At 44.2% G+C, this 18,381-nt stretch overlaps 3 protein-coding genes across 8 annotated transcripts; all 3 read left to right on the top strand.

Annotated features, from left to right (window-relative positions):
- Positions 1 to 46: 46 nt before the first annotated feature.
- LOC103976819 (LEAF RUST 10 DISEASE-RESISTANCE LOCUS RECEPTOR-LIKE PROTEIN KINASE-like 2.1) lies at positions 47 to 3,551 on the top strand. The gene is made up of 3 exons (XM_009392145.3): positions 47 to 837; positions 1,911 to 1,949; positions 2,178 to 3,551. Exons 1-3 carry the CDS (start codon positions 66 to 68, stop codon positions 2,636 to 2,638), a joined length of 1,272 nt encoding a protein of 423 aa, XP_009390420.2. The 5' UTR covers positions 47 to 65; the 3' UTR covers positions 2,639 to 3,551.
- Positions 3,552 to 4,807: 1,256 nt separating this feature from the next.
- Positions 4,808 to 7,282, top strand: LOC135584968 (protein PAL OF QUIRKY-like). 2 transcript variants are annotated; one of them, XM_065097311.1, is made up of 3 exons: positions 4,808 to 6,092; positions 6,188 to 6,221; positions 6,294 to 7,282. In XM_065097311.1, the coding sequence occupies exons 1-3, from the start codon at positions 4,906 to 4,908 to the stop codon at positions 6,933 to 6,935; spliced, it is 1,863 nt and encodes a 620-aa protein (XP_064953383.1). In that variant the 5' UTR covers positions 4,808 to 4,905; the 3' UTR covers positions 6,936 to 7,282. The 2 variants fall into 2 exon arrangements, with proteins under 2 accessions (XP_064953383.1, XP_064953382.1); XM_065097310.1 differs by having other exon boundaries at positions 4,809 to 6,092; positions 6,188 to 7,282.
- A 1,361-nt stretch (positions 7,283 to 8,643) lies between these two features.
- LOC135606288 (lipid phosphate phosphatase 2-like) lies at positions 8,644 to 16,440 on the top strand. Of its 5 annotated transcripts, none has more exons than XM_065097316.1 (8): positions 8,644 to 8,848; positions 12,216 to 12,275; positions 12,521 to 12,608; positions 12,705 to 12,814; positions 12,923 to 13,016; positions 15,029 to 15,217; positions 15,320 to 15,379; positions 15,940 to 16,440. In XM_065097316.1, exons 2-8 carry the CDS (start codon positions 12,225 to 12,227, stop codon positions 16,074 to 16,076), a joined length of 729 nt encoding a protein of 242 aa, XP_064953388.1. In that variant the 5' UTR covers positions 8,644 to 8,848; positions 12,216 to 12,224; the 3' UTR covers positions 16,077 to 16,440. The 5 variants fall into 5 exon arrangements, with proteins under 5 accessions (XP_064953388.1, XP_064953385.1, XP_064953389.1 ...); XM_065097313.1 differs by having other exon boundaries at positions 8,646 to 8,848; positions 12,216 to 12,440; XM_065097317.1 differs by lacking the exon at positions 8,644 to 8,848 and adding an exon at positions 11,271 to 11,424.
- The last annotated feature ends 1,941 nt before the right edge of the window (positions 16,441 to 18,381 follow it).

Here is an 18,381-nt window from a genome sequence, read left to right as displayed (position 1 = left end):
CGCAGTCGTCTCCTTCTCTCTCCCGCTACTGTTTGCTTCTCTCTTCTCCGTGTCATCGCCACAAAATGCGTGCCAAATCATTGCCGAGCTTCGCTCTTCTCCTCTCCATCCTTGTGCTCTTGATCAGCTTCTCGCGGCGGATAAAACCAGCCGCAGCGGCCGGGTCAGAGACGGGTGGGTGCGAGGTCGGCAGCCGCTGCGGAGATGCTGTAGACATTAGCGACCCCTTCTGGCTCAGTGGGGGTGATGCATTCTGTGGCGATCCCGCTTTTGAAGTCGAGTGCAGAGGTGGTCTCCCCATTCTGGCGAACTCCTTGGGAGGAGGGTCGTACTTTATCAAACAGATCTTCCACCGTAACAAGTCATTGTTGGTTGCCAACACCCAATTCGCCCGCGGCGACTGCCCGATCCCCCACGACGATTCCCAGTTAGGACTCCATGATCACGTCGACCATCACTTCACAATCAGCACCGCCAACAAAGTGCTCTTCTTGTTTCGTAACTGCTCGGGAATCCCACCCGGCCATCACGAAAGGATACGGTGCGCTAATGATACTTTCGCTGAACTCGGTGAAAGCTATGACTACCCAAAGCCGCCGAATTGGTCGAGCGAGTGTGAGGTGGTCAATGCACCGGTTTTCCCGTATGGTGCAGAGGAAGAGAGTGGACGCACCAACTACGAGGATCTCCTCAAGAACGGATTTCTGGTGGAATGGTGGTCGAACCCTGAAGGCTGTGAGGAATGCAGAGAGAGCGACGGGAAGTGCGGGTCTCATCACGAAACAGGGGACTTCGTCTGTCACTGCCCACGAGGATGGGATGAACCCAGCAGTTGCGGTAAGTTCCGCTTCGATCTCTTTGTTTCCGATTCAATTGTTGTCATCTCTCCCACTTGTCCCTCTCGATTGTTTTAATTAGCTTTAAGAACAAGCATCACTTGATCTTTGAGACAGACTCAAGACGTTCTTTCCTCCTTAATCTCTTCTTTTGTCTTCAAATATATTAATGATTCATTCAGAGGTTACTCCTCTGCCGTTTCTTGTGGGGGTTTTAGACTAGAATTTAACACTCCATGGAGAATGTGAGCAATTGTATTTTCTTTATTCATTATTTTACCTTCTTACTGGTGTATTTCATGCTTTCTTTCTTTTTGTGATTATTATGCATCATGCTTGGCTTCGGGTGCAGCATCTAATAGACCAGTTGCTCTTTATTCTCCCCTTAGATAGGGGAAGGGATTTTTGTTTAAGGTGATGGTGACTGACAGAAGGAGTCAGAAATGATCCTTTCAGATTAAATTGGCAAGCAAATTTCTTCTTCTCCGTGGAAAATGATTCGATGTGACTTGGAGATTATTATAGTCAGTCAACAAAGACTTTGGCTCAAGACAACCATCTCATAAGCCTTTGTATGGTATTGCTTTGCAAGTAGTGTATTATTATTTTACAAAGAAAATAATTTTCCCAGATAACAAAACATTGCAGTTTCTTTTTCTTTGTCCACATGACATTCATTCTCCTTGTTTACCAAGTCTTCTTGGGGAGTACAAAGTTAGGGGTGCAAGTAGAGTTGGTCCTTCCGAATGACCTCATTTTACTTGAAAGCAGGCCTCATCATGACCTGCATCTCGTAGTTAGTATGGTTATCTTTCTTCAACTACAAGTTTTAGTAGATGCTCAATCACCAGGAGAAACACATAAAGTCACAATCTCACATGGTAGTTTCCTCAATTACCCCATTCTTTTTTTTCACCTCGGGAATCTCATCCTTATTTAAGTTCATGAATCCTTTTAACCATATTTTCTTCATGTGAATAACTGTATGGATTTACACACGATGTCTGATAAACCTGTCAAACTGTTTATGTTATTGCGCTAATACCTGTCCTGTGGTGGTTATTTTTGCTGCAGGAAAATTCCATAATTTCCATAAGAAGTGGATTGCGATAGGTAAGAATCATATTTCGGAAAAGTCTCATGTATTATTAGATCTTCTGCCGAGCGATTCGCTTATTAAAGTGAAGTTCCTTTCCAAACTCCAGTTTGTGAATTATCATCCATCTCTCTTTGTTTGGTCTATTCCTCGGATTCCTCTAGCCTTACTAGATTTTGTTGGTGATTTAGATTTGTTTTCTTTGGGGCTAATGACAATTTGACCTTTCCTCTGTGGCATGTCAGGTCCAGTGGTAGGATTGGTGAGCTTCCTGTTGGTGTGTGCTGCATTATTCTTCTATGCGCAAAAAAGATTTGATATCTCTGACATATTTCTGAATAAATCAGATAACACACGAAACATAGAAGCCTTTTTAGATAATTATGGATCCTTGGCCCCCAAAAGATACAAGTATTCTGATCTTAAAAGCATGACAAAATCTTTTCATGAGAAACTAGGGGCAGGTGGATACGGAAGTGTGTTTAAAGGTACACTTGAAGATGGTCGTTTGGTGGCTGTGAAGATGTTGATGAGCGAGTCCAAAGAGAATGGTGCAGAATTCATGAATGAAGTCGCAAGCATCGGTAGGACGTCGCATGTTAACATTGTTAGTCTGCTTGGCTTTTGTTTAGATGGTCACAGAAGAGCTCTGATTTATGAATTCATGGCCAATGGATCTCTGGAGAAGTACATCTTTTCGGATTAGCCAAAGGCAACTCTTCCATGGGGCAAATTATTTCAAGTAGCAGTTGGAGTCGCGCGGGGGCTCGAGTACTTGCATCGTGGATGCAACTCTCGCATAGTACATTTTGACATCAAGCCTCACAACATTCTACTGGATGAGGATTTTTCCCCCAAGATATCTGACTTTGGCTTAGCTAGATTGTGCTCTCAGAAGGAATCCATACTCTCGGTGGCAGATGCAAGAGGAACAGCAGGGTACATTGCACCCGAAGTGTTCTGTAGGAGTGTAGGAGTGGCTTCAACCAAATCCGATGTCTACAGTTACGGAATGATGATCCTGGAAATGGTTGGAGGAAGAAAGAATGTAAAAGCACACGCAGATAGGACCAGTGAGGTGTACTTTCCTCACTGGGTTTACGAGCATGTCGATCGAGGTGGAGATCTTCGAGCTTATGACGTGACAGCTGAAACAGGGGAAATCGCAAGGAAGATGATATTAGTCGGATTGTGGTGCATACAGATGGTGCCAGCGAATCGTCCTTCGATGAGCAAGGTTGTAGAAATGTTGGAAGGAAGAATCAGCGACATAGAAAAGCCACCAAAACCATATCTTTCTTCTCCTCCTGGATCGGTTGTCAACACTTCATCCTAGTCTAAACCAGAAGAGGAAATTGGTTTCCTTTGTCTTGTGATGTTCTTGTGTACATCCGCAACGACCCAAGCATATGGAGACATTGACAAGCTACGAAATGCCTGGAGATTGAACCGTGCAATACATCTTTGGTGATGCAGCAGATGAGATCAAACATGAAGATCGAAGGTGGATGTGCCATGACTGGTGAAGTTTTTATGAACATCGTCTCCTCTGCAATAGATAATACATGTATGGAAAGCCTCAGAGCATTCCTCTGATATTATTATATTTGGATGTTTGTTGCTGATAGAATTTAATGTATAATTCATCTTCTGAAAGCTTAATTTTTTTAGATTTGTTGGACTCAATCAAATTAAAGAGGTTTAAACTTGTGAGGTTTATGATGAATCTGATCAGCATTTTAGTTGAAGCATCTTTTATGCATCAATCTTTAATTTGAAGTAATTGGACTCGAACAGAACGAGTTAGATGCAGATCGACTCTATTTGCTGTTACAATACTAATCCCGTGATATGAATCTTACAAGTTAAGATCATTACAAGTCAAAGTATGGTTTATGGCAGAAGTTATAGAAGAATAATATGAAATGAAGAAATTGGTCGATCTTGACGGGTGGAGGAAACAACAAATGGCATTCATCTTCTCAAATGTGCCACCACATCAGTCTTCGTCCAACCTTTCAATGATCACAGAGAGAGAGAGAGAGAGAGAGAGAGAGAGAGAGAGAGAGAGAGTTCAGCCTGGTGACCCAAACACACTCGAGGACTCCTCTCTGAAAGAGGTTGGTTTCTCAAGGATGATGAGTGAGAGTGAAGCTTTTAAAAGCAAGCTTGCAAAGTAGGCCAGCAATGTTAAAAAGAGGGGGACTGATTAAGATGGAAGGCAAGTCAATATTCTCCTCGACTTATATAAAAGATTAATGTTTCCCCCCATCGTGAAGAGGTCAAATGCCCAAAGATTATATTTAGATTGGCTTGCACAGTTGTCCACTTCCACAAGGAAGTGAGAGAAGCCACCTTCCCCACCTTGACTTCCAGCTTATATTACTGAGAGAGCAACTGAAGCGTGGTGGACGGTCTCAGTCACCATTAATTTGGAACAACTCTTCTGGTCTCTCACTCCATTATATACTATATTAAATGCATTTTATTTCACCAAACAACTAACTTTCCCTGAAATTAAACTCATCGAAAAACCATGCTGTTATTACTACTGTCCGTAACAAAACATTGGCTTTGATGGAAACTTAATGCAGTAGCAATCATTAAAACAGGAAAAAGAGAGCTCGAATTTGGGACCTTATCGCGGTTGAGCGGTCATTAAGGCTTTTGGATTCCAGCCCAGCCGTCGGATCGGACGGCTGTTGCATTTGGGAATTGGACTTACGGGGGCCAATAAAAAGAAATTAAATGTCGAAAAAAAGAAAAGAAAGACCTTTTCCGTGTTCCGATTTTGGACGCGACCCCACCGCTGGCATCGCCCCGTTGACGTGCGCCACGTCTACTTGTCGGACGTAACTTCAGTCCCACAACTTCTCTCCCCCATTTCTTCCCCCTTCCTATCCCAAACCCCAAACCCCAATCTCCGTGACTCGATCCGGGCTGGGCGATCCCTTCCTCACCTCGCGCACTGCGATGACGGAACCGGCGGCGACGGCCATCTCCGAAGGAGGCGTCGCCCCAGGCTATGCGGCCTCCGTCGACTCCTCCCCTCGCTCTCGAGGCGGCGACTCCTGGGACGAACCGTTCTCTTCGTCTGCCGTCGCGGCGATGTCGCCGCGCCTCCGGCTGATGTGCAGCTACGGAGGCCGCATCGTCCCCCGCCCCACCGACAGGGCCCTCTGTTATCTCGGCGGCGAGACCCGCATGGTCGTCGTCGACCGCAACTCCTCCCTCGCTGACCTCACCGCCAAGCTCTCCCGGGACCTCCTCGGCGGTCTCCCCTTCTCCCTCAAGTACCAGCTCCCCAACGAGGACCTCGACTCCCTCATCTCCGTCGCCACCGACGAGGACCTCGAGAACATGATCGAGGAGTTCGATCGCATCTCTGCCGCCGCGGGCGGCGGCGCCGGCGGCTCGACCCGTTCCCCCCGACTCCGGCTGTTCCTGTTCCCGTCGATGCCGGAGTCGGAGCATTCGTCCACGATCGGGTCGTTGTTGGACGAGTCAAAGTCGGAGACGTGGTTCGTCGACGCCCTCAATAGCGCGATTGGCTGCATGGGCATGGATGGCCTCCCCCGTGACTTCTCCGCGGACTCCGCCTCCATCAACGGCATCCTCGGCCTCGAGGACAACTCCTCCGTTCACTCTCGCAGCGGCGGCGGCGGCGGCGCCCACCGGGAGCCAGAGCAACTCGGTCTCCACCGCCCGGACTCGTCGTGCAAGCTCGGCCGCCATGGCCATGAGGCTCACTCTGTCCCCGATTCGCTAATGCTCGATAAGTCTTCCTCCTTCGGGTCCACCTCTTCGGCTCCATCCCTCTCTAATCTCCCACCTATCCCTGTCCCCACAGATGACCGCCCCGCGGATCACCGCATCGCCGGCCTTGACGACCACTTGGCCCACATGCGCCTCTCACCCGACTCGGCCACCAGCCAGAGACCTAACGAGGGTTTCAAAGAACCAATCTATGCACCCCAGCGGCCACCTCCGCCTAACCCTCTCCCGACTGACTCTGCTTCCTCTCCTACCATCTCCGCCACTGAAAACTTCAATAGGGTCTTCTCCGATGACGAGAGGTCCGGGCACGCTGGGCTCCGTAAGCTACCGCAACCTCCAAAACCCACCCACATCGGTGCTACCGCCTTGGATCCAGCGTCAAGGTATCGTCTTTCTTGATCTTTGGCGCTTTTATGTCAAAAAAGTTGTGGCTTTTTACTGAAAATTTGATGAATTTTACTCTGAATTCTTCATCCAGGCCTACGTACTTGAATCCGAATTCTGATCCGAAGGTCTCTTCTGATCTTAGCTATCGTGATCCATTGCCTACTGATGCTCCCGGTCATGTATTGCCTGTTATGCAGACGGAGCAACTCCAGCAACAACAATTCCATCCCCACCTATATCAACAGCAACCACAGTTCATTCCCAGGAATCCCCACTACATCCACCACCCAGCGGCCACCATGCCTTCCTACTACCCTACTGCAGCCCATCCGACGCAGCAATCGCCGCAAGCGCATCCATTCGACCCCCAGCTTCAATTGTACTACATGCCTGTTGGTCACCCCGTGCCATATCCTTTGGCTGCAGTTCAGCCCAATTTGGCGGATCCCAATTCCGTACCATCATCTGGAATGCTGGCTGTGCCAGTTCCGGGAGTTCCGACGAAGCCTGACTTGCCACCGAGTTTGTACAGGGCAGCTGCCCCGGGACCTGCACCTGCTGCATTGCAGCCACAACTGATCTCTGTTCCTTCCAACCAAGCTCATGCCTATGCCGGAACAGGGTATCATGTAATGCAGCAACCCCACCTTTCTCAGTCCCCTGCAGCAATGGCTAATTATGGTTATGAAGTCGCTGCTGCTTCTGGGCATCCCCAGATGTACTACTCGCAGGCCTCTTCACATCCGGCACACACCCTGCAGTATCAGACATTGAGCTCCACAACTGTAATTCCTGATGTGGCTGCTTCCGAAGATTCGAACGCATCCCGAGCATCATGAACACTGGTCGGTCCCCTCGTAATAGAAAGAAAAAGGCTTTGGGTGGAGGTGAAGGGAACTGCAGTAAGCTCTTAATTGTCTTTGGCAATCTTATTACTTATGAACCATGCTAATTGTGTGTTCTCATTTAATATGTTGTTTAGTGCTTGGCTTGTGTGTCTTTGTGTTGTATGTCTGTTCTTGTGATAGGAATAAAGGTAATGGATGTATGCTCGTGTTTATCCTGTCAATAGTTTCAGGGATCTTCCTTGAGTCATGGTGTCATAGTATCTTTCTCTTTGAATAGAAGACTGCTTTGCTATTATTATTGTTATATTAGAATAAAGTTACAGCACTGCTTGATTGAACTTCTTGTATATAAGAAAATTTACTTTTTTTGAGAAGAAAATATTATTTGTTTGTCTTTATTCTCTTTTGAATGAGATGTTCTCGTACTAATTATGCTCCTATCTACTTGACAAGTAATAATGATGTGATTATTAGAATAGCTATTCCCTCGAATGAGATGATGCCGTTCTTTGTTGCTTCATGCTCTGATGTTTTGTTCACAATCTATGGTCTTTCAATCCTTGCAATTTGTAGATGTGGGTTGGTCCAAGTTATACAAAAACACTAGTTGCTTAACTACTCTGATTTGCTTTCTTCAAATAAGAAGGTCCAATGTTCGATCTGCCCTTTAATTGTTATTGACATTGTGTGATTTGACTATGCCATTGCTGGCAGCAAGATTCTTAGATAGTAAGCATTCTTTTTATTATCTGTATAACCTTATAAATAAGGAGCTGATCACAGCTTAATTAATATTAATGGTTTAAATATTTCTTCTTTCTTTGTTGGAGGGTGAATTCAGCTTTAAAAGAATCACTTGTGTTCTATATAACAGCAAACCTAGTTTAAGAAGAAACAGGAGAAGTCTAATTGAGTCTATCCATCCTACTGTTTTGTATGAAAAAGCTACTATATCAAACTTTTGTTGTCTAGAGAACCTGGTTTGATGCAGCTATCCCTCGTGGTGAGGTATCAAATTGTTCAAACTCCTGTAGGAGAAGGTCAAGTTGTAAGGCATGATGCCTTGTCTTCTGGCACTTGGTACTGGGTTGTATACCATGCATTCAGATTCTGCCTTGCACTTGGGGATGCGATGGAGAAACGCCGAGTACTTATTGGACTTGGCTTACAGCAGCTCTGCCCTTATTCTGGTAGATGTTTTCTGTTGTTGTTCATGTGCTGAATACTTATTGGACTTGGCTTGCAGCAGTTCTGCCCTTATTCTGGTAGATGTTTTTTGTTCTTGTTCTTTTAGCAGCTATGGAGGGATAACATGGAATGCTCCATTAACTATAACCTAAGTAGGCACTATTCATATATAATGCAAAGCTCCATCTTCTGCTCTATTCATATTCAAACTCGATGTTCATGCCTTCACATTGTATTTATAAATGACCCCTCTCTCTCTCTCTCTCTCTCTCTCTCTCTCTCTCTTTATATATATATATATATATATATAATTCATGGACTCCAATGGAAACTACTTTTGATCTTAAAGTCCTTTCATCGGCATCACTAGTTAATTCAATAAATAAAACCATCCAATTGGGCTCTGATTGAGCCCATTGGGCTCCGAGTGCACGACGAAGGCGACGAACCCAATTGAGGAACTCCGACGGAGGGCTTCTTATGAGCGCGCTCTTCTTTCCGCCTCGTCAAATCAATTTCTCCCCGTTCCGTTTGCTCTCTCTCTCTCTCTCTCTCCTTTTGTGGCTGTCGCTTGTCTTGGTCTCGGAACGCTGAGCGTACTCAGAAACATCCCTTTCCTTTCCCTTTGCTTTCCGCTCCACTTTACTAATTGGCAGCATCCAAGAGCCTCCTAAGCTCGTTGCGGTGTGCGATCTCGTTCGAGCACAAGGTTCTTGGTAAGCTTTCCGTTGTCTGATTTCCCTTCTTTAAATCCTGTTCTTTTCAACGATTGATTTCTTGAGTGGGTTATTGTAGTGGTGAAGATGAACCAAGTCTTTGTTCCTCTTCCGTTTCAATTTAACTATGGATCGGAGAAGTAGGGAGGGAAACGAGTGGCATCTGTTGATAGGTTTTGGTTGGGTGAGCTTGCAGCAGGAATTGCAAGAAATGCTGGATTCTTGGTTGTCGAACCATCGTTTGTCAGTTTATTGTCGTCGCACAAGTTTCTTGCAGTTGATAGAAAGTAGAAACCCTAACTTGGATGTCTGAGACGTTCGTTCCTTCTTGGGGTTTAAGTGTTTATGTGAAATATCCCCTCTTGACTCATTGCTGAATACCTTTCATCCTAAGGTGATACCCTCAACCATAAGCAACCATTGGTTTGGTGCAATCTGATCAGCAGAATGAGCGATTTACTAAACTTGCTAGTATTAGTAGGGGAAGTGACAACGACAAGAAAAATGCGTCTAGGTCAGCTTTTCAATCTGAAACAACAATCTTAAGCTTCGTCCACAAGATTGCCTTGGCGGAAGCCTCAAATATATGTAATTGATCCTGCGAATTATTGAAATTGTTAGTATATGTTTTGGCCAAGCTCATCATTATGGTCATTGTATAAAGCTGCTAGGTGAAGGTGAGTTCAAATTCTACTGAAGCATTGGATGCCTAGGGTGAAGTAGATAAAGATCAAATTCTAGTGGCATCTGTGTCATGAATATCTTAAGAGTTGCCTGGGATCTTTTGAGGTAGGTAGTAGAGGTTACATTATGCTACAAAAATTAGCGCAAAACACGACAGCGACCAACTGGTGTTGGAAAATACTCTGAAAAATAGAGGAAAAGTGTAAATAATGAAGGAGCCACTTGCTAGATGGGTTTTAGTTTCTTTGAAAGAACAATCCTAGGTGCTTATACTGAGGCATATAGATACAAAATTTAATTGTAGAGCTTGGTGTCAAAGTCTGAGACATGGAGACATCCTCAGGATGCTGTAAAGCCTAGCTATGGACTGTAGATCAGAATGCTATATTTTCTATTCATGAAAAGTTTGCGGTGTAGATTATGGATAAAACGAGGAAGGCATTGAAGGTGTTGCAGATGTGTCAAAAATGCTATATTTTATGTTCATCAACAGTTAGGAACATGTAGATGCATCAATTAAGCAAGGTGAGTCAGTTCAGATTAGTGGTGAAAGGAAATATCTTAAAGATCCTACAAACACAATAAATTGTGGTTGAATAGTGATAGGTGGAGTGGGATTCCACTTGACATTTCATGCTTGGAAGTACTTCTAGGGTAAGTCCTCACAAAACTTCTAGTATCAATTTGCTAGAATTGCTGCACGGAACATTTCAAGGAGCATTGCCAGAAGCAACCAATCCTGAACCTGCAACAGGTCCACACAATACAAGTGCAGCAATCTAGTGTGGCACTTGTGGTTCACAGTGCATGAAAAAGGCAATTCTTCAAGATGTAATCATCTGATGGAAGTCATTGGCATACTGATCTTGTTGGAGTGTTTATCCTTCCTGTGTCAAACCAATTTAAAGGTTTCAGCTGCTGTCTTAGGATAACCCTTCTTATGAGAACTTAATTCTTCACTTTTTTTTCTGAAACTTAATTCTTGGCTCTCTCTGTTAAGTTATAAATAACTCGATCGATACAGGGATCTAGACTCAGAATGATACTTTCTTTCTACTGTTTAGAATAGTAAAGGCTACACTTTGGATGCTCTCTACGTGGCTGTGATCTCTCTGCATTATGTTTCTTATTTGTGCTCTTTTGTACCCTTTGGTGTCTTACATACAAAGAATGGACCAAATAAATATTTGGATCATGTCTTTGGCGGATGGTTCACCGTCACGTGTGGTTCACGCGGCTGTTGGCCAATGGTGTCGTGCGTGGGTCTCAACCACGCGGGTCCTTCTCCGTGCGTGGGAAAACGGCGTTCCCTATCTTAGGACACCTGGTCGAGGCAAACGGGTGCGGCGTCCGCGCTGATACAAACCACGCCAATTGCGCGTACGGCTTCTGCAGGAAGTCTGGTTTTTGTTTTCTTTTTGCATCGAACGGTTCGGGCGGTGCCAAGTCACTAAGCAAGCTGTGCTCGCAATAGAAGTGCGTCGTTCTGTATGACCACCGCATCCATGTGACAGAGTAGGCTCTTCGTGTTCCATGGATTGATGTAGCAAATGTATGTTGATCTTAGGGGCCCACGCCCTGCACCCTGCATCTTTTTTTTACAGAAGCTCATTTAAACCGGGACCCTCTCTTTGGAATGTGGATGAGACGGGACTCCACCCGTCTTCCATCTCTCTCTCTCTCTCTCTCTCTCTCTCTATATCTGTCTGGTTCTTGATTCGCTTATCCTCCATAGTCCAGCTGTTCCAGCCAATCACGGCCCCCAGCGCAGGAAAGAGGCCCTTCCAATCTGAACATCACCCACTCCCTACAACTTCCTAGTGCCAAGTGGACGCCTCGACACGCCTCTCTCCTCTCTATCATTTCTCTCCTTTCTTGGAGGCCGCTCTGAGGTGAAAGGTCATTTCATTTCTCCTGGGGTCGTCGTTAAGTCAAGTTCATCTCTTTCATCCGCTTCGTTCATCTTTTCCCTCTCCTCCTGTGATTTTCTTGTTTTGTTCTTCTCTTTCTCGAATCATTTTGCCCACCGGTGGCCAACGATTTCTGTGTTCTCGAAACTGAATCCGTGCTCCGCGACTGAAGTTGCCTCCAGTGTTACTGATGTCACGGGGGACTCAATGGGAAGATGATCACGGGACTGCGGAGTCTTGTAGAGGTTTGGCGGAGATGACATCAATGGCTGAGTTGATATGCGGAACCCTGATCTCCTCTCGATGTAAATGATCCATCCAGTCTAGGACCGGAGAATTCTTTCTAGTTATTACTTTTTCTAATTACTCGCCTTGATGTTATGGTGATCTCGTCTCCTTAAAAGCATTGTTGGATGCGTCGATGGTAGCAATGTATCTTACATTGATGAAGACAGGGAAAGGTATCTGGCATCCCATGTCCCACGTTGAACCTATAGAGCAGGCCACTAGGTGCAAGAAAGAAAGGCATCCTTTTGTACCAAACTTGGCATGATTGTTTCGTCCTTGGTTTGCTCTCGTGCAGCAAAATAATGCATATGACTGATGCATCTTCATTCGCATCAATTTGCATGATCTTGGAACCATGTATTACTCTATGACCATCTATTGTCCTTCCATCGGCAACCACTTTATATTGCTCTTGTTGCAATTTACTAGAGTTTGTAGGCCATGCTGACATTATTTGCTGAAGAAATTGTTCATGTCAATTCCAGGGAAAGACAATGGCGGATATACAGTTGGGTGCTCACACGGTGCAATCTCATGGGGTGAAGGTTGCAAGATTCCACATGCATGACTGGATAATACTACTACTTCTTGTTGTAATAGAAGTCATATTGAATGTTATAGAACCATTTCATCGTTTTGTGGGGAGAGACATGATGACTGATCTGAAATACCCACTGAAAAGTAACACGGTGCCATTTTGGGCTGTTCCAGTATGCTCTTCTTTGGAATTTTGATATTTTACGTAACTTTCTTATGGATGACGTACCCATCACAATTTGCATTATTACAGGTGATTGGGATTATCTTGCCTTTTGTAATCTTTCTTGCAATTTACTTCAGAAGAAGGGATGTATACGATTTGCATCATGCGATCCTGGGTTTGTCTACTATCTTTGTATCGTTTCAGGCGTAGAGCAAGTTTTCTTCTCAGTACAAGGTGGATTAAACAGTCTATTGGCAACATGTATGTGCAGGTCTCCTGTACTCTGTGCTCATTACTGGGGTGATAACAGATGCCATTAAGGATGCAGTAGGCCGACCTCGACCTGACTTCTTTTGGCGCTGTTTTCCTGATGGAAAAGAGGTGGTTTATAATTTATTTCCTTTGTCCTTGACCTAGAAACCCATATCTGTATTCACCACTGTGTATTGCATAAAACTCATCAGTATTTGCTGATACACATGCCTGTAGGTTTATGACAATGTCACAACAAATGTTATATGCAATGGAGAAAACAATGTTATAAAGGAAGGACACAAAAGTTTTCCTAGTGGCCACTCCTCATGTAAGTGATGCAGCAGTAAAACTCATTATAGTTTCTTGATCGTATCTTCAGCTTTTGAAACTTTTGAAAAGGATAATGCTACTAGACACACACAGAGATTTCTTCCAGTTTTTTTATCCTTCTGATGTAAATATCTCAAGTTCAAGAAAACATCAAAAAATTTGTCATGCATGAGATACTTTTTCTGCAACTGTTCAATTATCTGTAGCTTCAATCGCTTATAATGTCACTGTTTTATTTCCTGTAATATAATATAGGCAACACAGGTGTGAGACCCCTAATTAGTTCACATGGAATATAGCATGCCATGTGAATAGTATTTAACAAATAGGCAACACAGGTGTCAGTACCCATATTCTGAGAGCATCTTTGCAGTATTAGTTTAGGATCTGGTTGCAACAAATTGGGTACATGAGCAAGTGTAGGACTGCACCTATGTTTGTATTGGTGGACCCAGTGAGATTGGGCTAACTGTCGATGCATCATAATTTGAAGTCAATTATCGCTCCATATGCCCTTTTCGTGGGCATGGTCACGTGTTTTTACACTTGGGTTATGATTATTAGTCGCATGAGACATTCAAATCCTCGCTTCTTGTGACTACCACATGGTGACAGGTTTTAGGTCCTCTCGTTTGCCTGATAGCTCAACAAGGTGTTTGTTTTTGGTAACTGTATACAAGCTTATCGGGAACAATATGGAATGATTTGATATTGCCATCACCAATGGTATCTTTATGGAATATCTGAAGATATTTATTTAATGGTAATTTATTACTAGAAAAATCTTTCTCTTTTAATAGCATTTTGTAAATTAAGCTTGACAATGCATTAGATTAACCAAGTACTGAGGTTTAGTTTGTCATATTCTTTCACAAATTAAAGCATGCCCAGTTAATGTACTGAAACATCGTTTATTATCGAATTAGAATTTGATCTGCATATATTTTTTTATTTTCTATTAAACTGATCTGTTCATAATCTCAAAGATAATATTATGAACTAACCAAATGCATGCATGTTGTATGCTTAGTATACAATACAAATCTATTTAAGTTAATAGTACTAGATGGAAAAAGGCTTAAGGCTTCACATGAATGCAAATGCTGAAATCTCATATCCTCCAAATTCACTAGCAAGATTCTTTTCTTCTCAATTTCCTCTCCATGCCTTCCTTTCTCCTATCTTCTTTCTTGGGTTCACCTGGAATCAACCTGGATTTCTGTTTTAGTTTCAGTTACCAGCCAGTTTAAGGCCAATAAATTGACCATAACATGGCCACTCCTGGTTGATTCCAGTTCTGGGCTGGGTCATATCACAATCAGCTGATCAAGCAAACAATGGTGGTTTTACTTAGATTGGGTGTGATCAGGAAGGGCACCAGACCTATTCCCTCTAGTTTTAGTTGCCATGACTTGATAGGTATCATTTTATTACTAACTTCAACTTGTGAAGTTAGTAACTTCAACTTATTTGGAGTGTTGGGCAAAAATCCTTAAGGTGGTGCATTTTTTTACTATTGATCTTTTATAGAAAAATAGTGGGAGGTAACTATCGAAAGACTAATAGAAAAATAGGGAGATAAAATTCTTGGAGTTCTAAGTTAAAATTCTTTGTGCTCTAATTTTTTATTGTCAAAGCAATCTCATTTTCTAATTGATTAAATATGTTTATATGCTGCGCTGCCAACCATGTTCGATTCTACTAGGTTAGTATACACTTGGATTCATGTCTAAATATTCATTTGATGCATATGTAGTAAGCTTTAACTCAATGAACAATTCGAACCACAAAAGAACTGGAGCTTAACAACCCGTAGTCAGCCGCTTTGTGGCTAGAATTTGTTTACTCATTATGTTACTTAATTCTTCTAGTGCTTGTAGAATCAAATTTTCTGCAGCTACATTTTGTAGATGCCAGTAAACTTGTTGCTTATTGGAGAATGCGCAAAAAATTTATCACAGAAATTCATGCAAACTTGTTGTTCTACTCATCAAGCCCATGTGCACTCAGGGTCTTTTGCAGGACTAGGATTTCTTTCATGGTACCTTGCAGGGAAAATCCAAGCTTTTGATAGAAGGGGCCACATTGCAAAACTCTGCATTGTATTATTTCCCCTACTTTGTGCATCTCTTGTGGCGATTTCTCGAGTGGATGACTATTGGCATCATTGGCAAGATGTGTTTGCTGGTGGTTCTTTAGGTTTGTATTGTTAGGCTATATCATAATGGATTTAATGTAAATGTTTGTTTTGTTGATGCCAATTATATAACTCTTCCTTTGTTTTCCATTTCTTTTTTGCAGGACTGATAGTTGCTTCGTTTTGTTATCTGCAGTTCTTCCCACCACCACATGATACAAATGGTGCTCACGAATCCCCTCACTTTCATTTTCTTTGTTCTATTTTGGTATGATTTATGGTACTCGAGCAATTTGAGATTGAAGAGATCTTTAGTGTTGCCAGGGAAAATGATTTTAACCCGCTGAACTTCATAATTATCTTGATTTTTACTGTCAAATGTTGTCTCACCCTCTTAGAAGAAAAGTTAGGTACCAACCCCTAGGAAAAACAACTACAGTTTCCAACCGGCCATGTCCTTTATCCTTGTCCGGGACATCAGGACTGCTTATGGAAACTCTATTATAGGATACATTCATTATATGATACCTGTGGAACATACATTATCAATGGTGTAAACACCATTATTACACAGTACAATGATTTGATACTCTGGTGCATGAGCTCATGGTAATTTCTTATGATACATCTTGAAAGTTGATATATGGTGTGTGGTCCGTTCGATCAAATGCCAGTGTAGTTAATACATTTTGTTACATGTTTTATTTTGTGAAATGGATTCAGGATAGCCCTGACATACATGTTGGTCATTGGAAGCTTTTAACGTTTGATTCTTATTGTGCAGGTTGGGGCCCGCATGCATATTTCCAAACGTTGGCAGATACACAGAGTAATACTCGGATGACTCATGCTGCAAATCCTCTCAGTATTAGGTCATTGGAGGCCGAAGCTGGTTACATCTATACCCGACAACAAGTTTAGATCAACATATAGGTTCAACCCTGTCGTGGGACACGAGTCTGATCCCAGATGCTAAGATCTCACTTCAGATTGTCACAATGAGCCACTTCCGAACAGCTTGTAGATGTACAGGATCTAGAGATAAGTCTTCTGTCATTGTTCTACATGCACATGGTAGACTTGTATCGTGTAGTTCGTGCAGATATGTCTGGTATCTTGAAAACACAAGGTGTGTGTGTGTGGTGGAAATCCTGAAATCATCAAAATAGATATAGCCAGCCAGTATTTGTCCTCCAACCTTCACTAGTAATTCTTTATAAAGTACACAATGTGGCACTCATCGGTTAATATTATTGTCATTATAATATTAGGAGGTTTATCTTCACAGTGAGTTATCATTCATGTTTATTTTTTTTTGTTTGTTCTTTGATAATACTTGGGAATGGCGGCTATCAGTGTTAGTCATGCGCATCTCGAGTGTGGCCACCATAGGTGACCGTATGATTGCGACGTTTTTGTGGAGATTTAAACTTTCTTTTGTTGTGCTTTACTCTCTGAGGAGATATGGTAAGCCTACCCAATTGTCAGTGTACCTGGTTTCCATGTCCGGTTTCGGTTGACGCTCGCGCCCTCTGTTCCCGCAGAAAAATCTTCGTTTCGCGTCGGATTGCTTCATGTCATATCCTGCTTCTGCGAACGTCTTCGAGGACGGAAGAAACCGCCCATGGAGATGCGCCCCGCCGCCTGCCTTCGAGTCTTGCGTTTGGGCTTGTAATTTAATGAGAGAGACAAGAGCCGCCGAGATGGGTCGATCCGAGCCAGGCTTGTTTAACCCACAGACAGTGGGTACCATACCATCCGTGACCTCACCATACACCAGTCCGGCTTCAAAACGCCCGAAAACATTATTTTTTGCCGTCCAAATCGTTCGACTTCCAGTTCTTATTCCCACCTGCAGTGACCGCACCTCATCATCGATTAGTTATTCCCGCGACGCTCGACCGTCTCTTCCGGGCTCCACGGCGCAACGGCGCCCACGCCACGGACTCCTGCTTCCCACCCGTGGTCGTCGTCTGTAACGCCGCTCGAGCTTGCCGCTGATGATAGAGTGAGAAGAAGATAGTGAAGTACCAGAAGGCGGAAGAAGGGCGAAAAAGAGGGAGATAGACGATGACCGGAGATGAACATCGATCTTCCGCCTCCTCCTCCTGCTCTTGTGGCCACCTTCCTCCTCTACTGGTTCAGTCCAGCCTAACGCCACCGTCAGCCGACGCCCTCCTTCCCGGTGGCCGCTCCGCCGCAAACCGAGTTTGGGGGTGCGGAAAAAAGTTGGACCGCCTTCCTCCTCTTCTGGCTCACACCAGCCCAACAGACCCATGAAGCACGGACACCACGGCCCAACAGTGCCACCGCTATGACTCCCACAGCAGTCGTGCCCACCCTCTCCAACGCCGCCGACAAAAGACAAAGCAGGTGGCGGAGGAGTAGAGAAAGGCGGAAGAAGGGAGGAAGGAGGAAGATTGAAGAGAAGGATGAATGGAGATGGACACGATGAGGAATAGAGAAGGAATAAGGAGATGACCGAGAAGGAACAAATTCATAATAGAACCGATGTCGAAGCCAAATCTTCCTCTTCCTCCTCCTCCTCCAGCTCTTGTGGCCGCCGCCGCCCCTCCTCCCTCCCTCCCTCCCGGTGCCCTCTACTCCGTCGAACCGGGTCGGATAGGGTCGAAATGAATTCAACAGGGCCTTGTACCCGTAATTATGGACTCGAGTTAAACAGGCCCATGAAGCACGATTACGACGACCGATCCGTGAACTTACCGCGTGGGAAACAGAAGACAAACAGGCCCGAAAAATTTTTTTTTGGTCCTCAAACCCTCAAATTTGGTTTTGTTATCGTCACCAGGAGTGACCGGAATCTAAAACTTAAGTAGGCCCATCCAACCTCCCCCAAGCCCAGTCTTGTTGATGGGCCCCCATAGATATGACTGAGGAGGTTAAGCAGACCACGCAGCGGACTCACCACGTGAGGAAGTGACGACGAAGTGGGCCCCCCGAAAAAAATTGTTCTAAAAAACCATACGGTGTGTTCTTTTTACGGTATCCCACGGTGACCACAATTTCAATCTCACATTTAGGTCGTTCCAACTTCGTTAGTGAGCCCCCCTGATATAACCTTTCGGGTTCAGCGAATGGAACGAAACTTACCCGGTGCGCAACCGACGAACCCCCAAGGTACGCTGTCCTAACACCGTGGGTGAGAATACCGTGTCCCTATTTCCACCTGCGGTGATCGGAATCTACAACGTCCATCTCCCGTGGT

This window comes from Musa acuminata, chromosome BXJ2-2 (genome assembly GCF_036884655.1).
Source record: "Musa acuminata AAA Group cultivar baxijiao chromosome BXJ2-2, Cavendish_Baxijiao_AAA, whole genome shotgun sequence".
NCBI classification, from domain to species: domain Eukaryota; kingdom Viridiplantae; phylum Streptophyta; class Magnoliopsida; order Zingiberales; family Musaceae; genus Musa; species Musa acuminata.
Note: the sequence above shows the minus strand (reverse complement) of the source record. Positions and strands in the feature narration are given on the sequence as shown.